General features: G+C 48.1%; 1 protein-coding gene across 1 annotated transcript; it reads right to left on the bottom strand.

Moving 5' to 3' along the window:
* Positions 1-1,335: 1,335 nt before the first annotated feature.
* On the bottom strand, positions 1,336-19,428 carry RRM2B (ribonucleotide reductase regulatory TP53 inducible subunit M2B; the record flags this gene model as incomplete). Its single annotated transcript, XM_080339276.1, has 9 exons — positions 1,336-1,549; positions 2,887-3,000; positions 3,382-3,486; positions 7,212-7,345; positions 9,616-9,710; positions 11,834-11,967; positions 12,945-13,061; positions 14,661-14,816; positions 19,375-19,428. 9 exons carry the CDS (start codon positions 19,426-19,428, stop codon positions 1,397-1,399), a joined length of 1,062 nt encoding a protein of 353 aa, XP_080195402.1. The 3' UTR covers positions 1,336-1,396.
* Between the last annotated feature and the right edge of the window lie 2,631 nt (positions 19,429-22,059).

The following is a 22,059-nucleotide window of genomic DNA, read 5'->3' as shown; positions in this document are numbered from 1 at the left end:
AAAATGCTAAGGTTTAATAAAGCAGAATCCTTTGTCTAGCTCACGTGCAATCACTTCAGCATGGAAAAAAATGAGTATATCTATTTGCAGATAATCCAACCTACAACTGAAGAGCATCCCTCTGTCCTGAGTCCCAGGCTGGTAGGTTAGCCATTTTCCAGTTGCTCCATTCTCTGCATGTGGCATCAAGAGATTAAAAAAGTTTTCAGGCACACACTGGAACACACCAAAATGCAAAGAGCAGTCTTTTGTAAGATGCTGCTAAGCCACACTACTTCAAGATTTGGTTTTGAGCAGGTTAATACTTTCCTACAGATGCTCTCTGTGACAATGGTTTCAATGGTTCACGTGGAATACACAACCTGAAGTACCTTCATACATTACTGGTGCCTCCTTATAGCCCAAGGAGTATGTTTGTAGCACCTCAAGGGATAATCCTTTGGCATGATATGCCTCCCCACCCCATCAGTGCACAAGTGAAAGCAAGAAGAGGAGAATATCAAATCACCCAGCACGACAGAGGGAAGGCAGACAACACCCAGAGCCGCCTGTTCCAGTGACAGATGCCGACTGCAACTCGGCACAACCACGGACTGCTTAATAAGGCACTTGTTCAGAGAAACAGGGAGAAACAGGCAGCACAAGCCAAAGAACCACAGGATGTGTTTTTTCTCCACTGTTAACAGGCTTGTCTTTTCAAGGACCACTCAAAGTCCACTGACCTGCTCAATAACAGCTCTAAGCCAAAAGTCATGTGTTTCTGATTTAAATTCCTACCAACAGCCATCAGGTTTGCAATCAGAGCAAAACCATTTTCAGATAGAACCCAGGTTAATGGGGAGATCAAACTGTATCCCTGGGTTTAATAAGATTCTATAATTCATACCTTATTAATGTCTTCCCACATTCACTTATTACTCTATCAGCAGCAGAGCGAAAGGGAAGAGCTTTTACTTTAGACAAAAATCTATAAACATGGAAATAGAAATCATGAAAATAATTTATAGCAACATATATACATAGAGTGATACCTCATCTGGTTTTCAGGTTGAAATACTGTAACTTGAGGTAAATATGCAGTTTGCTTGCTTAAAACACTACCAAAGTCTTAAAAAAATAGTAGTATCCAGGTCATTTTTAAAGACAGCCATCACAGCAGAGGAGTCAAAGGAATCTTAAAAAGGCCATCCTTTTAAAAAGCCATATAAATTTTTTAAAAAGGACCCCCCTTTTTTTTTTTAATGACAGACAGAAATATATTCGCTCCTCAAACAGCATGAAAACCCAGGAAAAAAAATCCCAGTAGACTCGAATTCCAGGAGAGGAAAAGAAAAGAACGTCACAGCAGAAAGAGGGAGGGAGAGTGGGAAACAGTCACCATTCATTTGACAGGTTATCAAAAATCTGCATCCAGAGTGAAGACATTGTCCATTGTTTCTGCCATAACAGCAAAACGTTGATATTCTGAAACCCGCTTCTCAAAGAAATTTGTTTTTCCTTCCAGAGAAATATTCTCCATGAAATCAAAAGGATTTTCTGCATGAAAGACCTGGGGAAAGGAAACACTATTACTCTGGTGATTCTGATAGGGTAACAATGCTTTAAAAAAAATAAAACAAAACAAAACAAAAAACAAACAAAACCATAGAACCACAGAATTACAGAATACCAGGTTGAAAGGAACCTCAAGGATCATCTGGTCCAACCTTTCTTGGCAAAAGCACAGTCTAGACATGATGGCCCAGCACCCTGTCCAGCTGAATCTTAAAAGTGTCTAATGTTGTGGAATCCAACACTTCCCTGAGGAGATTATTCAAATGGCTGACAGTTCTCACTGTGAAAAATCTCCCTCTTGTGTCCAATCAGAACGTCCCCAGGAATAACATGTACCCATTGTCCCTCATCTTTTCCATGTGACTTCTTGTCAAAAGGGAGTCTCCATCTTCTTTGCAACCACCCTTTAAATACTGGAACACAGTGATGAGGTCTACACTAAGCCTTCTTTACTCAAGGCTGAACAAACACAGTTCTCTCAGCCTTAGTCCTCTTGTGGTGGCTTCCCAGCCCTTGGATCCATCTTCGTGGACCTTCTCTGGACCCTCTCCAGCCTGTCCATGTCTTTTTTGCATAGTGGAGACCAAAACTAGACACAGTGTTCCAGGTGTGGCCTGACAAGTACTGAGTAGGACAATTACTTGTTTGTCTCTGCTGGTAAATCACCACCCTGTCACCTCTGCTGCTGGCAGGTCACCTCTGCGGGACACCAACCCCACCACACACCTTATGGCCAAAACACTTTGCCCAGGGCAGAGCTGGGGTCACAAGGCCATGAAGGTGCAGGGCAGCACGCAGGGGTGCTGGGGAGGGGGCTGGGGTCACCAGTCTCCACAGAGAGGGGCTCCAGCTCTGCAGGGACAGGCCCTGAGGTGACACAGCGCAGGCCACAGCCGCCCAGCCCTGCTGAGCACCCCCCGGGCCTGTTCTGCTGACAATGGGCAACGGGCCACCCCTTGTTGTAACATGCTGTAGAATCTACAGACACTTGTCTGAGCAAATTCAGCACGGCCACTCCCCAGGAGTCGTGTTCATAGGGAAGTTCACCAGTGCAAGGTGCTCACTGTCCCTCCAGGACTGCAGCACTTGAGCAGCGCACAAATTTCCCATTACAAACCTGCAGAGCAGCTGAAGGGAAACAATGGCCTAAATTGTTCTTGTTCTTTTAAATAGTGAAGCATATATACTAATGCTGTGGGTTTGCCTGTCATTCACACAAAGTGCAAGCACTAAATATGATCCGCTCCCAAGCACATTAAGAGAGTGCTTTGTGCTGACAGCTCTCCTGGGCTGCCCTGGCAGGCCAGCATTTCGGGCAATTGCAACTCTTACCTTGGAGAACCCAAGCTCCATTAGCAACCGGTCTGCAACAAATTCAATGTATTGTTTCATCAAAGTGCAATTCATTCCAATCAGACCTACAGGTAATGCCTCTGTTAGAAACTCCTAGAAGTTAAAACACAGATGACATTTAGAGAAATTAAATTTAAGAAGGGAAAAGCAGAGAAAACACCTGTGTTTCACAGCAGCATGATTTGTGAATAAATAACTTGCATCACTAAACTCAACAAGTGTCTTCTGTTCTCAGTAGTTGTTTGTATCTTCCTTTATTTTTAGCATGTTTTTCTGGAAAAGGCACAAGAATTTTTATTACTGCCCCTCTCATCTGCCTTTCCGCACCCAGCTGTAAGATCTCAAGCCTCAGTGTAAGCTTGAACTCCAAGTTCAACAAAACCCACAGCCCATACTAGCGGGAGCACTAGTGTTTATTTTTGCCTGTAAGACGGGTCCCTGCGCTGCCCACACCTCTGGCCTGACCAGGCTTACCTGCTCAATTTCAACAGCATTAACGATGATCTCATGGACCCGCTCTTCTGATGGTCTGTTCACTAAATAATGGAACATTAGACAAGCAAAATCACAGTGTAGACCCTGAAGTAACAGAGAGCAACGAAAAAAAAGTCAGGTTTTCCCTCCTCCACATAGTTTGCTCTTATTCTGAGGCAGTCTCCAGGTTGAAGCTTCCCAGCCTCCTGCTTCTTGGACAGTCTTAGTGTTACCACGTGTAGCGGGCACTTTTATTTTACTACCCAGTTAGTAACATCTGAAATCCAACACATGCCACCTGTGTCAAAATAACACTCAGCACACATGTTTCTCAGATAAACATTTTTGAAAGCTGCTCTACTGTGAGAGATCCTATAAGGAGCCCTGCTGAGTCTCTGCCTCCCATGAGAGATGCTTTTGCAGAAAGACTCCTACATCAAGACCTTCAAAACTACCTGCCAGTTAACAAAGACTGTTCACCTGCTCTCCCCTTCAAGATACCTGTAGAGAAATACTCATTTTAAATTCTTTTAGTGGCATTTCTTCCTTTGCTTCTCCTCATCGCATTTTCAGAAAGGAAGATTCAGATCAGAGTCACCCAATCCAAGATTAACAAGTCATCTCTCCACACAACGTACAGTTACTGTGAGGAATTTGCTACCACAACATTCATAAATTTGTAATACTTATGGCTACCATGCCCCAACTCAACCCACCTCCACATTTCACCCGGCTGTTCTGCACAGAGACCAGTAAATTGTATTTATTCCCAAGCAAGATTTCCAGAAAAGTCTCCAGCCAGGGTAAGACAACATCAGGAGACAAGCAATCCTGCACAGTCTGATGGCGGTACCAGACAGCTGCTCCAAGAGGTGCCTCGGTTTCCATCTGAGCTTGCCTGGCTACAGCTTGAGCCTCTGACTTCAGGCATACCCACTGCTGTGCTGCCATCACCTCTCGACAGCAAGGTGCTGATTGCAGCCTTCACATCGACTGTGAAAACCAGTCAGAAGGATTTGGCAGGCCATGGGCTGTGAGATAACCCAATGCTATTGCTAACAAGGGTCAAAACAAAACAAAGAAACAAAAACTTTTTTGGAAAGGCTACAAAATCGTTGTGTTTCGGGTCATGAAACAGCCCTGAAACAAAATAACGTGGGAAATACCTCCCCTCTGCAGACAGCACTAGCTGCTGCTGCAGGGCTTCTTGCAGTCTTGTCCAAGGCAACATCACCAGCAGAGTGCAGGACGTGCCTGGCTTCTCACCCAAACCAGTGTGTGTCACTGACAGGTGCTCCCAGCAGCTTTGCACATTCAAGAATCAGAGATGCATCAGCTCAAAGAACAGCCTCAGAAAAGAGTCTTGCAGCTCAAAAACCATACTGAGAATTAACCATTTATCTGTTCAGGTGCATCAGAAAACAGTTTGGGTAGTTTTCCATTGTAGATTCTTTTTACTGCCACTGGTTTTGTAACAGCATTTCCTGGTTTTCAGTGCAGGTGCTGTGTGCACCAAGCCTTACCCTTCGTAACAGCTCTGCAGTTGGAATTATGCCAGTGGGGCTCAAGAAAAATTCAGTCTTTTGCGGCTCAACTCAGCAGAGAAATAGAGTTACACTGCTGCACAGAGGAACTTACATCTTATTCACCTGCAAGTGATCCTTCCAACAAACAAATACTTCTTCACTTGAATGGATCAGTTCATGATGACTCACAAAAACAGAAGACACAAGGAAGGTCAAGGCTGAAGAACTGTTTGGTTTTGCTTACTGATCATATCACTTTCTTCAAAGGTGTCTCTTAAATTAAAGGCGTCTTGTACGATGCCCCCTTTCAAATCAGTTTATCTAACCCATGGAGATTTCCATTATGATAAAGGTCTTTGTTCTTTTAGACCAACTCTGGTAAGTTCAAGGCACTAGCATGTTTATACTGCACACAAAACTGGCCTTTCCGCTTTCCCAGTGCTGACAGTGCCGTAAGTTGCGTGGTGCCCTGCAGACGGGCCCAGCCGTACAGACCTGCTGCCAGCTGGCCAGCAGCGCTGCAGGGAGCAGGGAAAGGAAAGGGCACTTGTCAGCACGTGGCCTGTCACACCTGGAGTGCTGACATGCAACCCTCCAGGCACATCACACCTGACTCTAAGAAGGACTCCCCTGACTGACTCCCCTCCAGTGCAGACCTGTAGCTACTCCCTTGCAGCAGATCACAAAATAGATTCATAGAATCATTTTGATTGGGAAAGACCCTCAAGATCATTGAGTCCAAACGTTAACGCAACACTGCCACTAAACCGTGTCCCTAATAACCTCATCTACGTGTCTTTCAAACACTTCCAGGGATGGTGACTCAACCACTTCCCTGGGCAGCCTGTTCCAATGCCTGACAACCCTTTCCGTGAAGAAATATTTCCTAATGTCTGATCTGAACCCTTCCTGGTGCAACTTGAGGCCATTTCCTCTTGTCCTACCACTTGCTAAACAGGAGAAGAGGTGAACGCCCACCTCACTACAACCTCCCTTCAGGTAGTCGTAGACAGAGATAACGCCTCCCTTCAGCCTCCTTTTCTCTGGGCTGAACAGCCCCAGTTCCCTCACCTGCTCCTTGTCAGACTCATGCTCCAGACCCCTCACCAACTTCATTGCCCTTCTCTGAACGCTCTCCAGCACCTCAATGTCTTTTCTGTAGTGAGGGGCTCAAAACTGAACACAGGATTTGAGGTGTGGCCTCACCAGTGCAAGCACAGGGGGACGGTCGCTGCCCTCACCCTATTGCTGTGCAGTAACACAAGAACATGGAGAGGAACTGTATCTGCTGCTTCGGCAGCAACCTGCCACAGCCAGCCACCCAACAGACACAGAACGCCGCCTGCAAGTTCTGGACTCACAGCTAGGGGCAGATGGGGAGTGGTACAAGGCGGTCACTTGAACCTGACTGAAGCAGCTAAGGCAGGGCAAGGCTCAGACTCACATCCTAGCTAGGTCCTTGCCCAAGCCAGCCCCCACTGCAGTTACAGACCACGTAATTCCCCACCAGCCCTTGGGCAGCCAGGCCTTTGCTGCCCTTCACGGCACACGGAAACAAACATTCTCTTCAGTCCAAAAAGTCCATCTTTTTGATCACACTATGCATTGGGCTATTGCCTATATTTATGTTTACTCCCTTCAAAAATGGGTATTTCTGCTGAGGGACATAGCAGGACCCAGGCTTTAAGTTCACTAGTAACTTATAGCTAGAAGTCTGTTTCTTTCCCCTTTTTGCAAATATTGTGGAAATAGCCTGCTCCTTTGCAGGACTCCAACCTTCCTACATATCAGCAGTTACAGATCCTCCACCAGGCTGCAGAAACAGGGGCAGGCACTGCTCTGGGGGAAGGACGTCTCTTCTCTCTGCTGCCTAGGAGGTGATGTTAAAGCAGATGCAGAAGGCTTACTGCAGAGAAGCTTCAGGAAGCATGGCCTGCAGTTACCAGACAGGTAACCAGCACCTCTGTCCCACCAGGACAGCGGACCTTCCCTGAAAAATCCTGCTGCTGACACTGCATAACAGAGAACCTACTTACTTCTACCACTCCCTTGGCCTTCAGCACTGTCCACACTAAAAAGGCTCTGTCCTACCCAGAAATACATCTCCTACTCACTGCTGGATTCTCTTTTTCACTGGTTCCTACCCAAACACTGCTTTCTACTCTCTCACCTTCCCTCCAACCCTCCCTGCCACCAGAGGTGGGCTGCTCTGGCAAGACTATGGGGTCTTTATGAATATAACTCTACCCTTCCCTTAGACACTCACTTTCCTTCCCAGACAGTAAGTAGAACATGCCATATTACCTCATCTCTGCTAATAAGTTCATTGGAGAAAGTCAATCCAGGCATCAGGCCCCTCTTCTTCAGCCAAAATATAGCAGCAAAGGAACCCGAAAAGAAGATGCCTTCAACTGCAGCAAAGGCAACCACTCTCTCCCCTGTTTAACAGAACACATTTTCAGTTAGGCACAAAACAGTGTATTGCTCATCAGCAAGAGGCACCATTTGCATCAGACAGACGGATGCTGGAGAGGAGCAATCCCCTCTGCAGCACCAGGTGCTGCATCTTTCCACAGAGTCTGAGACACGCAGGGTCTACACACACAACAGCACTGAACCACTGGCAGCCCCTGCAGGACTGAAGAACCAGGGCAGTGCTGAAACTGCCACAGGCCAGAAGGGAAAGAATGGAATTGTCTAGGTCAAGACATTAGTACTCCTTTGTCTCTTTCTCCTAAAAGGAAAGAAAGTGGCTGCACAACTAATAAAACTGAGAGAAGAGCCAATCTCCAATATATTAAACAAAAAACCCTACACCTCAGTTTCTGCTTGTTGAGAATCTACAGAAAACCATATTCTTAAAAGAGTGGAAGAACACAGAATACAATTCATCAGGACACAAAGACCTATTTATGTCACCCCACCTGTTATCCAAGGAAAGCACGTTATTGGTCCCAGCTCTCCCTGTTCTCTACAGGAATGTATTTCTTCAGACAATAAGACCATCTGACTGCTTGGTGAAGACACGTCATTCCAGGTACTCTATTTTAAACAACTTCACAAGATCTTTGTGTATATCCTAAACATGAAGAGCTTTTGCTCATTCCTCTTCCCGGAGAGGACTGCATAGAATTTTGTTTAAAAAATAAAATAACCCCAAAATAGCATGACATCCCACTTCTCCACAAGATGCAAATGCCATCTGCTGGCTCATCTGAAGAAATTCAAGTCCAGTAAAAACACAAAGGGCAACACAAACATCACAAAACAGTATCACAAGAGTTACTAAGGAAAGAACTTGTCTGGCAACACTTAAATAGGTTACTTCTAGAGAGGAGTAAAGGAAGGCTGCTCATACAATATAGGTTTAATGAAGCAAAAGACTGAATATCGATATTTTTTTACTACATTCCAACTGACCAGCTGTCATACAAATGAGTTATGCTGAAATAAAAATCGCCTGGGAGGCTGAGTGTCCACAGAACAGATCCAGCAATTGAACCCTCAGCATAAGAAATCAACCAAATCTGCAGAGACCTTGTTCTAGGCCAGGTCCCCACACTGGAAGGAAATGCCAAGCAAACAAACCAGTCACTTTCATATACCATATCTCATAATCCTTAACTGTAAGACCTGGCCCCCCCAAAATGTTTTAAACTTGGGAAGTTTTCTCAGTAAGATGAAAGAACAGAAGAGCAGAAAAGTACTTGACAAAAACTTGGGTAGGATCCATGAAGTTTGGGGGCAGAGGGTGGGGAGAACATTGGTTTTTGACTCAGGGAACCTTCTGATTCTTGGCAAACCCCACACTGCTGGGAGCTGAATGAAGGAGCTGAAGAAGGGACTCCACAAGCAGCAAACAGAGCCAGACTAGGGAGGCAGCAGGATGCTCCAAGATAGGAGAACCTACAGCAGCAAACAGAACCTCACTCAAACAGGAGCTGTGAACAACAGATGCTGCAAAAGAATGATACTCTGACTTTTTTGTTGTTTCTCTGTCTGTATCTCTCCATCTCCTACACTTTCTCTAAGCACAGAGGATGTTTGGTTTAGAAAATTGACCAGAGTCTGTGCATTATCCATTCCGGATACAACATTTCCTTCAGCATCAAGAGCTGAATGAAGAACACTGGAAAGGACGCCATGCACCATGCTGATGGAACCTGAGCCAGTGTCCCAGCTCTGAAATGAGATACAAAAACTAGAAACCTGGTCCCACAGAAAACCAGCAACACCAAAGACAGATTATTCTTAAATCTTTTTTGCCCAGGCTCAGTCACGCTGTTACAAAAAAGGCTAACACCACACACAAATGTGCCTATTGAACAGAAACACAGAAAAACCTGGACTTGCAAGATTTCAGCTGCCCAGTTCTGAACACTGGAGTACCAAATAGGAGCCAACCAGAAGAAATAATCAGAACTTCTACAAGCAAAAACTGAAGAAACTAGAGTTGTTTGGTATAAAGACAAAAGGAGATAAACCCACAAGCGTTTCTCGTAACATGATTCTAATGGGCACTGCCATTACTATATTGCTTTAGCTAAAGATAAAAAACATACACAGCTCACCAGAAGTTACGTGTAGTTCTTTAGGTAAACCAGAGACCCACAAGCCACTACATCTCCTGTGGAGAATTTAATTTCACATTCCAGAGGATTAGTTTATGACATGTGCAACAGAAACAAGTTTGTAAGAAACTACACACCAAAAGTGGATTCTCTGTCTTCAATCCACTTCAGAGCCCAGTCTGCTTTCTTCTTGACACATGGCATTGTTTCAATAGCATTAAATAAGAAATCCCTATAGAAGAAAAAAAAAGAGAAAACATCAAAATAACAAGAAGTGATTTATGTAAATCTGCCCTGGCTGTCCCCATTGGCTCCACTAGGCAGAGGAACCCATTAGGTTAGGCTCTGAAATAACCTACATCAGAGACCCTTCACACCCCAAAATGGGTGATATCCCCTGATAACACAGGCAGACGGAGGCAGAGATGCAGAATGTGACAAACTCAGGTCTCAGAGGAGGTGGGCTGCAGAGATGGGAAGTGAATTCAAGCATCCCACCCCAGGAGCGCCCACCTACCAGACCACGCTGTCTCTCAGACTTCCAAGCCAGACAGCAGCCGCTTCCTTCCCAGCGAGCTAAAGCTCATCTTGCCCAGCCCCACAAAGGAACTGGACAATTCCCAGGAGCTCAGGCTCTGTTCCCATGCCAAACACCTGAGAGGAAACCTTGCAGTCCTGCCACTGTCACTACAAAGGAGCCACCATGGGAAACCAAGCTCTGCCTGACCATCACCATGGTGGAGTCTCTGCAGGAAAGTGCTTCTTTGCAAATCTATTACCATGGGGACTAGGAAGTTCTCCAGACAAAGGTGACGGGGCTCTCCAAAAGACCCAATACTTTAAAAGCAAGCAGACCAAATTGTATGAAAAATCACCAATAACAAAAAAGCTGAAAAGACGCAATACGTTGATTAGCATATGTTAGAAACTCCAGTTGGACCAGGAGCACTCAATTTCCCAAAGCAGATCTTTTGCTGATGTGAGAGTAAGTGCCTCAGGAGCACAATAACCACAAGGAGCTTGTCTAACCTTTAACAACGCTTCACTTAGTCTGCACTTCCTGCAAACAAAGATTTATACAAATATTAACTAATCTTCTGACACTCCCACAAAAGGCTTGGTCTGTAATACCATTTCGGGGGTCAGGCATGTGTTGTGTATTGATAAGGGTTGTGGCTGGAAATATTGTGGCGAAACTAGTTCAGCCAGCCACAGGAGGTGACACATTCTGTGCAGGGGGAACTGCGATTTACATATCAACGACAACCTAACGCGCCACAGACCAGGCTGGCTGACTGGCACTGGAGGTGGAGGATGTGCTGGAGGGCACATAGCCCCATCTTCTGGTATGCCCAGCTTGGCAAACCAAGGGGAAAAGCTGAGACCCTTCAACGTGGCCCAGGACTTGTCCAGACTTGTCGATTTTTGCAATCACCCCTTCCCCCGCCACAGACTTTCCTTTACTCAAGAGCTACAAAAAAGCTCACCAAAACCAGCACTGGTAGGGAATCCAGCACCCTGAGGACCCTCAGCCTACCAGCCTCACCGAGGGAATCCAGCACCCTGAGGACTCTTCAGCCCACCAGCCTTGCCTTGGGAACTGAACCAGACATCGGAGGACGCTGCGCTCCTGAGCTGCAAACACCAGCATCCTCATCATGGAACACCGAGGCCATACATCATCGTACAAGTCCTGTCATCGACACTGTGGGGCCATAAGAGACTGGATCCCTCACTCTTTGTTCCTTTCTCTCTGCTCTTTCCTTCTCTCCTTTTTTCTATACCCCAATTTCTTTGTCTCTTCTTCTGTGATATATTACTCTCTTTCTCTCTCTCTTATAGCTTAGTTTTCCTTCCCTCTCTACCACTCCCCTTCTCTCTTTGCCTTGTGAACATAAGTGTAACATCACTTTAAGCTCTGCTGTTGGATTCTGGTTAAATTTCATATTATAGCTACTAATGGTTGCCAATACATCACCGGTAGTAGGACTTTTGCTGTTAATGTGTTGATACGTTCTGTTATACTTTTGCCAAGTCACTATTCGCTGTAACTGGTATTCCAACATGTACTTTTAATAAACTCATAATTGAATTGGACCTCGGGAGTGATTGTCTGTCATTCACTTCACATAACCACACAGAGTTAACTCACACCTGGTCTCATCTGTTGAGTCACGGCGCATGTTGCGTTTAGAGTTAACTCATCCCGTCTGTTGGAAAAGGACAGCATGTGGCCTTGAAAGCCTTAAGGAACTGTCCCCAACTCCCCCAGTAAGTCAGTACAAAACACAAGACAGGTGCTGCTGGACTACATGACAGATTTCACGTGGGTCTGTAATGCATCCAGAAGTTTACCTTTTCTCAGGATCTTTGATGTAGGTGTCTATGAGCAAGCTGTACATCTCTGAGTGAACGTTCTCAATGAGAATCTGAAAGCCATAGAAACAACGAGCTTCTGGGATCTGCACCTCCTGACTAAAACGTGCCACCTAATAAAACCAGAAAGCATGGCAATGAGAACAGCAAGAACAGTCCTGCTTGACAGCACCCTAAGCTTAATGAGGGAGACAACAGATCTCTGCCACAGAGAAAGGATGGGAGCAGCTCTGCCCTACTTTATCAACAGATATGTCAATAGGACAGGTGTGGGGCAGAAGGAAATAAAGCAAGGTAGCCAGAAGTAAATGTCTGCTGGGTGTCTTGGATAGAGAGCTGCACTGAAGCATGAGGGCACACGTACACAGGAGGAGAACAGCAAAATACTGCAATAGTAAACACTTCTTATTGAACAAAGCCTCAAACCTTTTGTTCATCATTAAAAAAAACAACAGTATGACCTAAGACATGTTCATGCAATACATGCACATAGACCATGACATATTCTACACATTATAGACATTCAAGATCTAAACTAGGCATTTGCAGAAAGATACCAGTGATAACCTGTAGTGAGACATTCTGCAGCCCAGAACTGATTTCAGCAGAAAGATTTCTCCACCTTTTTAGCAGCACCCACCTGCAGCCCTAAAAGACTCTAGGATGCCATTCAGCAAGAGCAAAACGGATTTTACTGAAATGAAGAATACAGAACATGGCACAGCACAATCCCTTCCTACTTCTCATCTAACACAAGTACTGGAAGAAGCACAGGGTTGTATTAATTAATTGCAAAATGCATTGATAAGTTCTGTTATACTTTTGCACAGACAGGCAGAAGGGTGAGCTTAAAAACTGTGTCCAAGAGTGATGCAATCTGGAGTCCTGTTGACCACAGTTGACCCAATTTAACTCAGACACCAGCCCCAGCAGAACAAGCTGCTTATTCCCCATGGCAAAGGTGAGATGATGGGAAGGAAAAAAGGTAGGCGTTTAATAAACTTAGGCATTAATTTGAGAAAATCAAAATGAAAAGCCAATAAGCAAATAAAATCAGTAAGCATTCAAGCCTGCTGTAAAGCTCTCTCACCAGGTTTTCATTTACAATTCCATCACTGGCTGCAAAAAATGCCAGAATATGAGAGATAAAGTGTTTTTCATCTGCTTTCAGCTTGTTCCAGTGAGGAAGGTCCTTCGACAAATCAACCTAATTAAAAGAGAAAAGAAAAACGTTATTGCCCTTTTGAGTTTGTCATTCTGTATGAACGGAACTGGCCTAGTCAAATGACAGGCACAGTTTTGGCACTTGCTCTCAAATCTTTACATGTAGAGTATTTAAATACATGTGACTGCAAAAGACAATAGGCACACTGCCATACTGCTGTCTCTCTCTGCAACAGTAACATCACGTGTTTCCTTCACAGTTTACATTTTTGTAATTTGGAATAAAAATCAGTGTATATCGAATTATAAATCAATCACAGTTTGAAAAGCATTAGTATCTTCTTGTCATGAATATGAACATGCACCAATACGCAGAGCTCACTCTGAGACACTTAAACTCTACTTGAAATAAATGCTGATACTCCAAGAAACCTATATGCAGGTGTGTGAAAAGATGGACTGAGGGGACTTCTGCCTTTGGCAGGTGTTCATCCTCCATCTCAACAAAGAACGGCTCAGGGCAACTGCTCTTGGCTACCAGACTGAATTCTAGCCATGGCAGAAAACCACAATTTCCTTTGCATAGGCCTTTGTTTGTTTTTTTGTTTGGAGGGAGGGATGTCTGAACCACAGCAGAAGTAGGGCCAGGTGTGAAAAACATAAGAGGCCTAAAAACTTATATATGTGTGTATGTGTATGCCTATATAAACATGTTCACATATACGTGTGTATATATACATACACAAACCAGTTTTACAGTTAACTTGCCAGTTCAATTGGAAATGCACTGACAGGTGGTAGGACAGTGTAAGGAGGAACCAGTAACATGGTAAAAGGGCAATGCTGATCAGGCAGGAGTTTAAATGCCTTTTCTTAAACGGCTTAAATCAACTTCTGCAACAGGGCAGCAAGCCTCCCAGGCAGGCATAGAGTAACACTTCTACAGACAGCTGCTCCTCGCCATCCCAGAGTGCTTTCTGGCCTATTTAGAGCCTGTCAGTGCTTTCAGCTCACTCCTCTGCAACTGCAGATCACTGCTCACAAATGAGTAAAGGCTGCAGAAGCTTCGAGTTGCAACAACCAGCTCAGCTGGCAGGCAATCTCTGCAGATCAGTGCAGTGTTCAGAACCCTCCGCTGCTGCAAGTGTCGTGAGCTGAGTGCTGCTCAGGTCTGGCTAACCAGCAGCCTCGGGGGAAAAACTTACAGCTTCTACTGTAAAACAGTGCAAGCATCTGACCAGGGCTATCAGGAGTCAATCAGAAGCATTTTTAGCAAATGTCCCCGATTATGACCATCTTTCTGGAAAACAGGTGCCTAACATTGAAGAACAGCATTCACATGAAATTGTCCAGAACATCTTACATAGGCAGGTATGAACAGATATCTGACCATACACAAGTGTCCCAGGATACAAATCCACCTTGTCCTAAACCAAACACCTGAACCAGCTCCACTGAATCATCCCATGGAAGCAGCTTTCTTTCCACTGCCCACAGAGGGAGTGCTGTGCTGGTGCAGGCACCTCATGTTCAATGCAATCCCCCAACCCTCACACCATGGACACCAGTAGTGGAGCTGGGAAGGAAGCACCAGGACCCCAGTCTGAGCACCTTGTGCCAACCCCCTCACCCCAGGGCTCACCTCTTCTGCTGTCCAAAAAGAGGCCTGAGCCTGTTTATACATTTTCCATATGTCTGGGTACTGGATGGGGAAGATGACAAACCGGCGGGGATTTTTTCTGAGAAGAGGCTCCTCGTCAGGGTCCAAGCCATTTTCAGCAGCATTTGGAGAGGGGCTCTGAAGATAAAGCAGAGTTCTGATTAAGTTTGCTGTTACTTACTCTTCCTCTTCCCCATATCCCAAAGGTGTGGTTCAAAAGCTACCTGTGTCACGCACTCACCTGTTCCCCTGGGGTGGATGCACCACCTGCCCCTGGCATCCCTGCCCCCGTGCCCTCCATCCGTGCTCCCGCTGCGGGGATGGCTCTGCTGTCTGTCTGCCCGGCTCTGCTGCCTGCCTGTCTGCCCGGCTCTGCCCAGCACCGCTTGCACCACCCACTCCCTCCCAGCTGCACCGGTACCGGGAAGTGCCCAACACCTGCATGCCAAACAAAGGCCTTCTGCAGTGGGAGAGGGAAACCTGCCCCAGAAGGCGTCCCCGGCGGCTGCGGTACTGCAGGTGGGGAGATGTGTGCGAGGCCACTGCATGCTGCTGCCAGCCCGCATCCAGCACAGCTCCGCCGAGATCACTGTCCAGGTCACCTCCAAATCACTCACTTCACATCAAGCCACTTGGGCCTGCACGGGCTTTCTTAAAAATGCCATGAGATCAAAGGAACTGAACTCGTCTGGTAGAGGAACAGGAACAGCCTGTGTTACAGCGAGCCCCCACACAGAGGTTTGTGTATCAGTCCTGTGGTGAGCAGCAGTGTGGAGGCTGCTCTGTAGGCTGTCCCTCCAGTGCTGACACAAAGCTCTGTGCCTCTTTCCAACAGCGGCCAGCAGTAAAACCCCTGCATGGAGTCACCCATCCCCACCCCGCTCCCTCTGCACAAGACCTGGAGAACGCCCGGGCACAGCTTGTCCTCAGAGAGCCACCAGCCCGGCTGACATCTGGGAGACAGGCCATGGCAGAGCAGCACAGAGAGGACACCCCGTGAGCGCCTCCAGCCAGGGACATCGGCTCCTGGGATCACCACCTGGCACCATCCCTGCCAGGCACGTCGCCAAGCACCTACTGGAGACAACCGTGGTGAAGAGCTGTCAGGACACCTCGCTGCAGCCTCTCCAGAAGGGCTGGTGACTTACACCAGCCACAAGTTTAGCCTGCAGGACACGGTTCTGGGTCAGTTCTGAGGCCCCACTGACACTGCTGTAGAGGATAACTAACCACAGGCAGCATATGAGGTATTAGATAAAATACAGCAGGGAAGGGGAACAAAAGGTTTTGAGTATCATTGCTTCTATTCTCCTAAGGAGGTGTCAAAGTCCTTTTCTTACCCAGTCTGCTTGTAACCATTTACATAATAAAAAGTAATCCTTTACTTTCATTTGGAAAAATACCCTCAAACCAATCATTCTACTCTCATTTAAAAAAACAAACAAAAGCAAAACGCATATGCACATTGCATAGCTGGCATAGGTACCGCAGATTCCCAAAGAAAACACATCAGGAAGCACATTCTGGGTTACAATTTTTCCACTTTATTATATTTTAAATGTTACTCAATTACATGAGACAACTTGCCCAGCATCATCTTGCAGAGTCTCTGCTGAAGGCCGCAAGAGTGCAAGACCTTTTGTATTTCCTGGGACACAGAGATGATTGCAGTCAGCGCCTGGAAATGCCACAGGGGAGAACTGGGGCCTGGCAGGGACAGCATCCTGCCTTACACACCTTCCCAGGGCCTGGACACAGCCAGCACCCCCACCTGCTTCTGCACCAGCTGTCATCCTTGAAAAAGGAATGACTGCAGAAGCCTTCCTTGATAGCTCAGCATTTTCCTAGGCAAAACCCTTCTATCCTGCCTGGTGACTATCCCCAATTATTTATTTTAGCCTACCAAGGCAGCCTAGCAGTCACTAGCCCCAGCCTTGATGTCCCTGAGCCATTCAAAAGCGAGCATGCAGGGCTCATAACACAGGGAGATAACTTGGAAAACACTTGTGGTGTACAGAAGAGAAGCAGAGCACAGGAAGAGGAAAGTTCCAGCATGGCAGGAAAAACGGAGGCAACACTGAGACAAGGAGAACTTGTCATTTTTCCAGAAGCCTCTAACTCCAATAGCTGCCACACCACAGGATACAGAGAGAGGGACCAACACACCAGAAATACTGTCAGTGCACAGTGAGACGGAAAAGCAAGAGCAGAAGAAAAGACCTGTGCATGCTCTGGAGAGCCCTGATGGCAGGAGAGCAGAAAGACGACTTTCAGGAGCCAAAGACTCTAAGTGGTGGCACAACCCCGCCAAGGACCACCACACCACACTCAAAAACGGTAGATTTTTTTAAGAATAAATAGGTGAAGGGGTTTTAATTTCACAAAAAGGAAGGGTCAGCCCACAGAGACTATGCCATACTGCAACCTGCCCCTCAACCCACCTCCCACCTTTGTTAACCTCTTCTGGGGTGGGGAGGAGGTTCACAGGCAGGCAGACAGCTCCTGGCCACAAGGCAGTCCTGTCTCTCTCCATTTAGGTTTCCATTCCTCTTCACCAAAGTTTTACCAGACTAATACTTGTTACCTAGTCTGTTTGTTAATGCAGTACACGTCTTGGTACCACTCAGCTGAAAATTCATGGAAGATCCTTCTCTAACTGCACTTCAGATAAACGGCACATTCTGATTTTGCTGCTGGGGCTTCAGAGCAGCCACTGCCCTGCACTGAAGGAGCCCAACGCGTTCCCAGCCCTGCAGCCTAGCAGCAGTACAGGGAGCTGGAGAAGCTACCAGACACCAGGGCGATACACCTCCTGCTTTCAATCTGCACCCGGAATCCTTTCCTTGATCCTATGATAGTGCATTAAACAGTCAATACCTGCCGTAATAGCGAGGAGCATCCAGTTTATAATGCAAACGTGCTACTTTCTGTTCAGGCAATGTGAGTCAAACGCATAGAAGAGTTGAGGCTGGCAGGGCACTGCCCAACTCCTGCTCTAGCAGCATCAGCCAGAGCAGACTGCCCACAACCACATTCAACCAAGGTTTCAGTATCTCCACGGATGGAGACTACGCAGCCTCTGTGAACAACCTGTGCCAGTATTTCACCACCTTCACAATATCAAAATATCTTAATGTGCAAATGCAATCACCTGTGTTTCAGTGTGTACCCATTGCCTTTGGTCCCATTACAGGGCAACACTGTAAGAGCCTCGCTCCATCTCCTTTATTCCCCCCACGATGTATTTACACACACTGATGAGATCCCCCAGAGCCTTCCCAAGGCTGGACAGCCCCAGCACTCGTGGCCTCTCTTCATATGACAGATGGTCCAGCCCCTTCCTGGACACACTCCAATACATCGTATCCTAGTTATTCTGCAACTGCTAGACACGAACTCTTCTGGTGATGACAATAAACTAACAGACAACAAAGGCTGCCTAGTGGTACTGAAGTTCTTTCCATTACTTTCAAATTTAGGAAACAACATATATACACACATACAACCACCGTGCCATGACAACAACTGTTGGGCTCCATGTGCAAGAGCCTCAGTTACATGCCCTATATCAGCTGTAGCCAGGGAAAAAGCTAAAGGCACTGGCAGAGCCAGCACTGGGACGTGGCACATGCCACATCACGGTGTGCGATCACGAGCCCTTCCACACCTCAGTAACAGGCTGCTCGCGCATCCCAGGAGCTCCCACAGGCTTCAGGCCAGCCCTGTGTGTTCTGCAGCCTGAGCTGAAGCACAGGACTAGTGCTTGCCTCTGGCAGATCTGAGACCACCTCTTCATTGTAGGTACAGCATGTTACGGTTCACAGACAGAAACACTGAGGGTTTTTAGGCTTGTATTTAACACAGCACATCCTAGCTTTTGCAAACTTGAGTACTGCAGAGACACAAAGGTTTGGGAAGACCAGGCGGGTTTCTCTGCCATAAAGATCTTTCACCTTCACACACCTCAGCCTGGCTTTGCAGAGTCGTCCTGGGGAGAAGCCAGAACAGAGCTCAGACACCTCCCAGGATGACTCTCTGGTGCGCAGGGGCTGGGACGCCAGGACCACCCACAGCACCCTTGCCGGCCTTCATGGCTGCTCGGGGCAGAGAGGACGAGCTCTGCCCTCCCAGTCCAGATAGACGCAGCTCTGCAAGCGCAGACCCCACAGCGCGGCAGGGAGTAATGATTATACAGCTGAAGCACCTGGCTGATCAGGGCTGAGCTGCCGGTGCCGCATACCAAGCGGTCACCCCGGGCGGCTGCGGGTGTTCACCCATCACACCCCCCGCAGCGCTGCCCGCGGTCACGCTGCCCAAGGGTTCGACCCGCCCCAGCGGGACAAGGACACGAGGGCGACCCTGCGCCCTCACCAGGGCCACCCAAAGCGCCGGCACCGAGCCCTGTCAGTAGATCCCCAGGCCGGTCGGGGTGAAGCCGCCGCGGCCGGGACCCCCCCATGCCCTCCCGCGCTGCCCGGGGCGGGCCTGGCCCGGCGGGGAGGCAGCACCAGCCACCGGCTCCCCGGCTCTACCGGAGGCCGCAGCGCCCGGCCGGAGGCGGCGGCTCGGGCAGGGCCCGGCGGGGCAGGTGCCCCTAAGGCCGGAGCCACGGCCGCGGTCAGGGCTGCGCTGCCGCCGCCCGCAGACACCCGCACGCCCGCGACAGCGCTCCCGGGCGGGCCCGCCCCGGCCTTACCCGCTCCGGCCCGGCCGCCTCCTGCAGAACCGCTCGCCCCCGGCGCTCGCCCATGGCCGGCGGCGACTGGGCCATGAGTGGGCGGTGGCGGTTGAAGGAGGAACGGCCGCTGCTCCTCCCTGGGGCGGGGCGGGCGGACAACGGCGGCGGCCCCGGGCCCAGCGGCAGCGAGCGCAGGGCGGCGCGGCCCAGCCCGGCCCGGCCCCGAGCGCGGGGAGCCGGCTGCTGAGCAGGAGCCGCCCCCGCAGCGCCGGGCTCCCGGCGGCGGAGGGCTCTGCGGTGCCCGGGCTCCCGGCGGGGGAGGGCTCTGCGGTGCCCGGGCTCCCGGCGGGGGAGGGCTCTGCGGTGCCCGGGCTCCCGGCGGCGGAGGGCTCTGCGGTGCCCGGGCTCCCGGCGGCGGAGGGCTCTGCGGTGCCCGGGCTCCCGGCGGTGAAGGGCTCTGCGGTGCCCGGGCTCCAGCGGGAGCGGGAAAGAAGCCGGTGCTCAGAGCCGCTGTCCGGGCTGTGCCCGCCGGCCGGTGCCCCCGCCTGCTGCTGTCGGGACGGATGGAGAAACGGAGAGGGAGGGGGAGCTCCAGTTGCGGCTGATGGTCTTATTTTGTAAGGAAAACAAAACTAACAACAACGAAAAATAAAGACAAGCCTCTGAAAGATGGTAACAGAAGATGAACTAGCAGAGGGAGTTAACTGCTTTGTTGCAAATATTTACTGAGGAACGTATACAGAGCAAGATAGTGGCAGCTGTCACTGAGCCAGAACACGAAGCATCTATTACTGGGTACAGGTGGGCGCTCGAAAAGGGTACAAGAAAGAACAACCCATGTAAGAGAAAAACAAGTCTCCGTGCAAGAGCAAGTTGCTCAATATTCACATCCAACAACAGCTCCACTCACTGGCATGCTGAGTACCAGGGATTCCAGGTTTTGGCCCAAGACCCTTAGCTAATACAGACCTCAAAACACACTCCAGTAATTGCACAATAGTTGTAGTGCTTGGAGGTGCTTGCAGCACCTGTGAGTGCAAACAACATGACTGTAAGTACCACCGACATTTGTTTCTGTCACTTCTTGCGAGCAGAAAGATTTCATCCGGAGCAGGGAATGGGCAGAGTTCAGCAGTTTCCTCTTCCTTCCTCATCCCAAAGCTGGCTCAGCAATCAGGCCCCTTTCCCGTACACATATGTGTCATTTACCAAAACAATCAAGTAGTCCATAGGAAAACCAGAAGAAAAGTCCCACCTAGTGGGTGCAGCGTGGTTTGTCATGAAGACCTGAAATCAAAGACACAAATCTAAAAGCAAACGCCAGTGAGGAAGAACTAGCTGTTCTTCAGCATCAAGACAGCCAGGCAGCATAGAAGCAGGACTGAGCTGCTCTTCAGAGGCCAAGAGAAATGCCAGGAGCCATGGTGGTCCCTTCAGGAAGAGGAGGACCCGGAGGCCTAGTGTTCCTCAGTGGAGACAAGTCCATAGACACTGTGCACCATCCCCGCGACCAGGGTGCCAGCCAAACACCCCCAACCACCCCTCAGCCAGGGAAGGAACACAGCACACAGGTAGGGCTTCGAGGGATTCTGGTATCCTTTTCTAGAAAGGTAACCTTTGGTTACTTAGTTCTCTGTCACTAAGAACTTTGGATATATATATATATATATATATTTAAGGCACCTGGCTGCCACAGAGAGACTGAGACCTCCTCTCTCCCTGTTTCCCAAGCGTGGGCAGTGCCAGCTGGGCTCCTCTGGACCGTATCTGCCTCCTGTGGCTTTTTTAAGTCTTACGAGAGGAGCTCAAGCCTCACAAGGGCAGGGGCAAGGGAAGCTCAGTGGTGAGACCTGTGCAGTGTGGGTGACCATGCTGGTCCTAAGCATGAAAACAGCCTTGGTTTCCTTGCATGGAGTTTTCTGAGTAGAAACAGGTGCCTAAGCAGCAAGTTACTAAACAGCACACCAGAAACACACAAATAATGAGAAAAGGTGGTTTCACACTAACAATATCTGCTGTTACCTGATGACTGCTCTGAGTCAGCCTCTAAGTTTTATTAATGCAGAGATCCCCATGCAAGTTGCTCAATATTCACATCCAACAACAGCTCCACTCACTGGCATACTGACTAGCAGGGATTCTGGGTTTTGGCTCAGAGCAAACAATTAGATTGATGTAGAGTAAATCCACCTGACCCATTAACACTGACAAATTATATTATGTGTGTAATGCAGAGTGTGCTGACAGCTTGAGGGACATGTGTGAGCTTCTGGGCCAAAACCAACAAGCAGCAAGACTCAAGCATACTTAAATGACATTGACCTGCCTATCAGTTGTCTTAGCCTGCTAACCTGATTACCCTGGCCACTGTTTCAAAATTCACCAAATAAGGGATTGTCCTATTTGACAAGGTTTAAGAACTATCACAAATCAATACAATTAGCAATAGAAAGGCATTCAAGTACTTGGGAATAACTTATTAAAGTCACACCTGCCCTTTTACAGATGCACAGCAAACATCTACTTACGTGGTGCCTAAAGATTACAAGAATATACAAAGGAAAAATAGGGCAAAGGAAACATACCACAAGGATTAATGAAACAGCAGTTGGCTGTTCTTGCACCTCCACAAAAATCCACCAATTACTGTTAGCTTTGTTTTATAGAAATTAATTACATCATGTACATGATATCGAAATACAG

The sequence above is a fragment of the Nesoenas mayeri genome, assembly GCF_963082525.1.
Source record: "Nesoenas mayeri genome assembly, chromosome: 2".
NCBI classification, from domain to species: domain Eukaryota; kingdom Metazoa; phylum Chordata; class Aves; order Columbiformes; family Columbidae; genus Nesoenas; species Nesoenas mayeri.
Note: the sequence above shows the minus strand (reverse complement) of the source record. Positions and strands in the feature narration are given on the sequence as shown.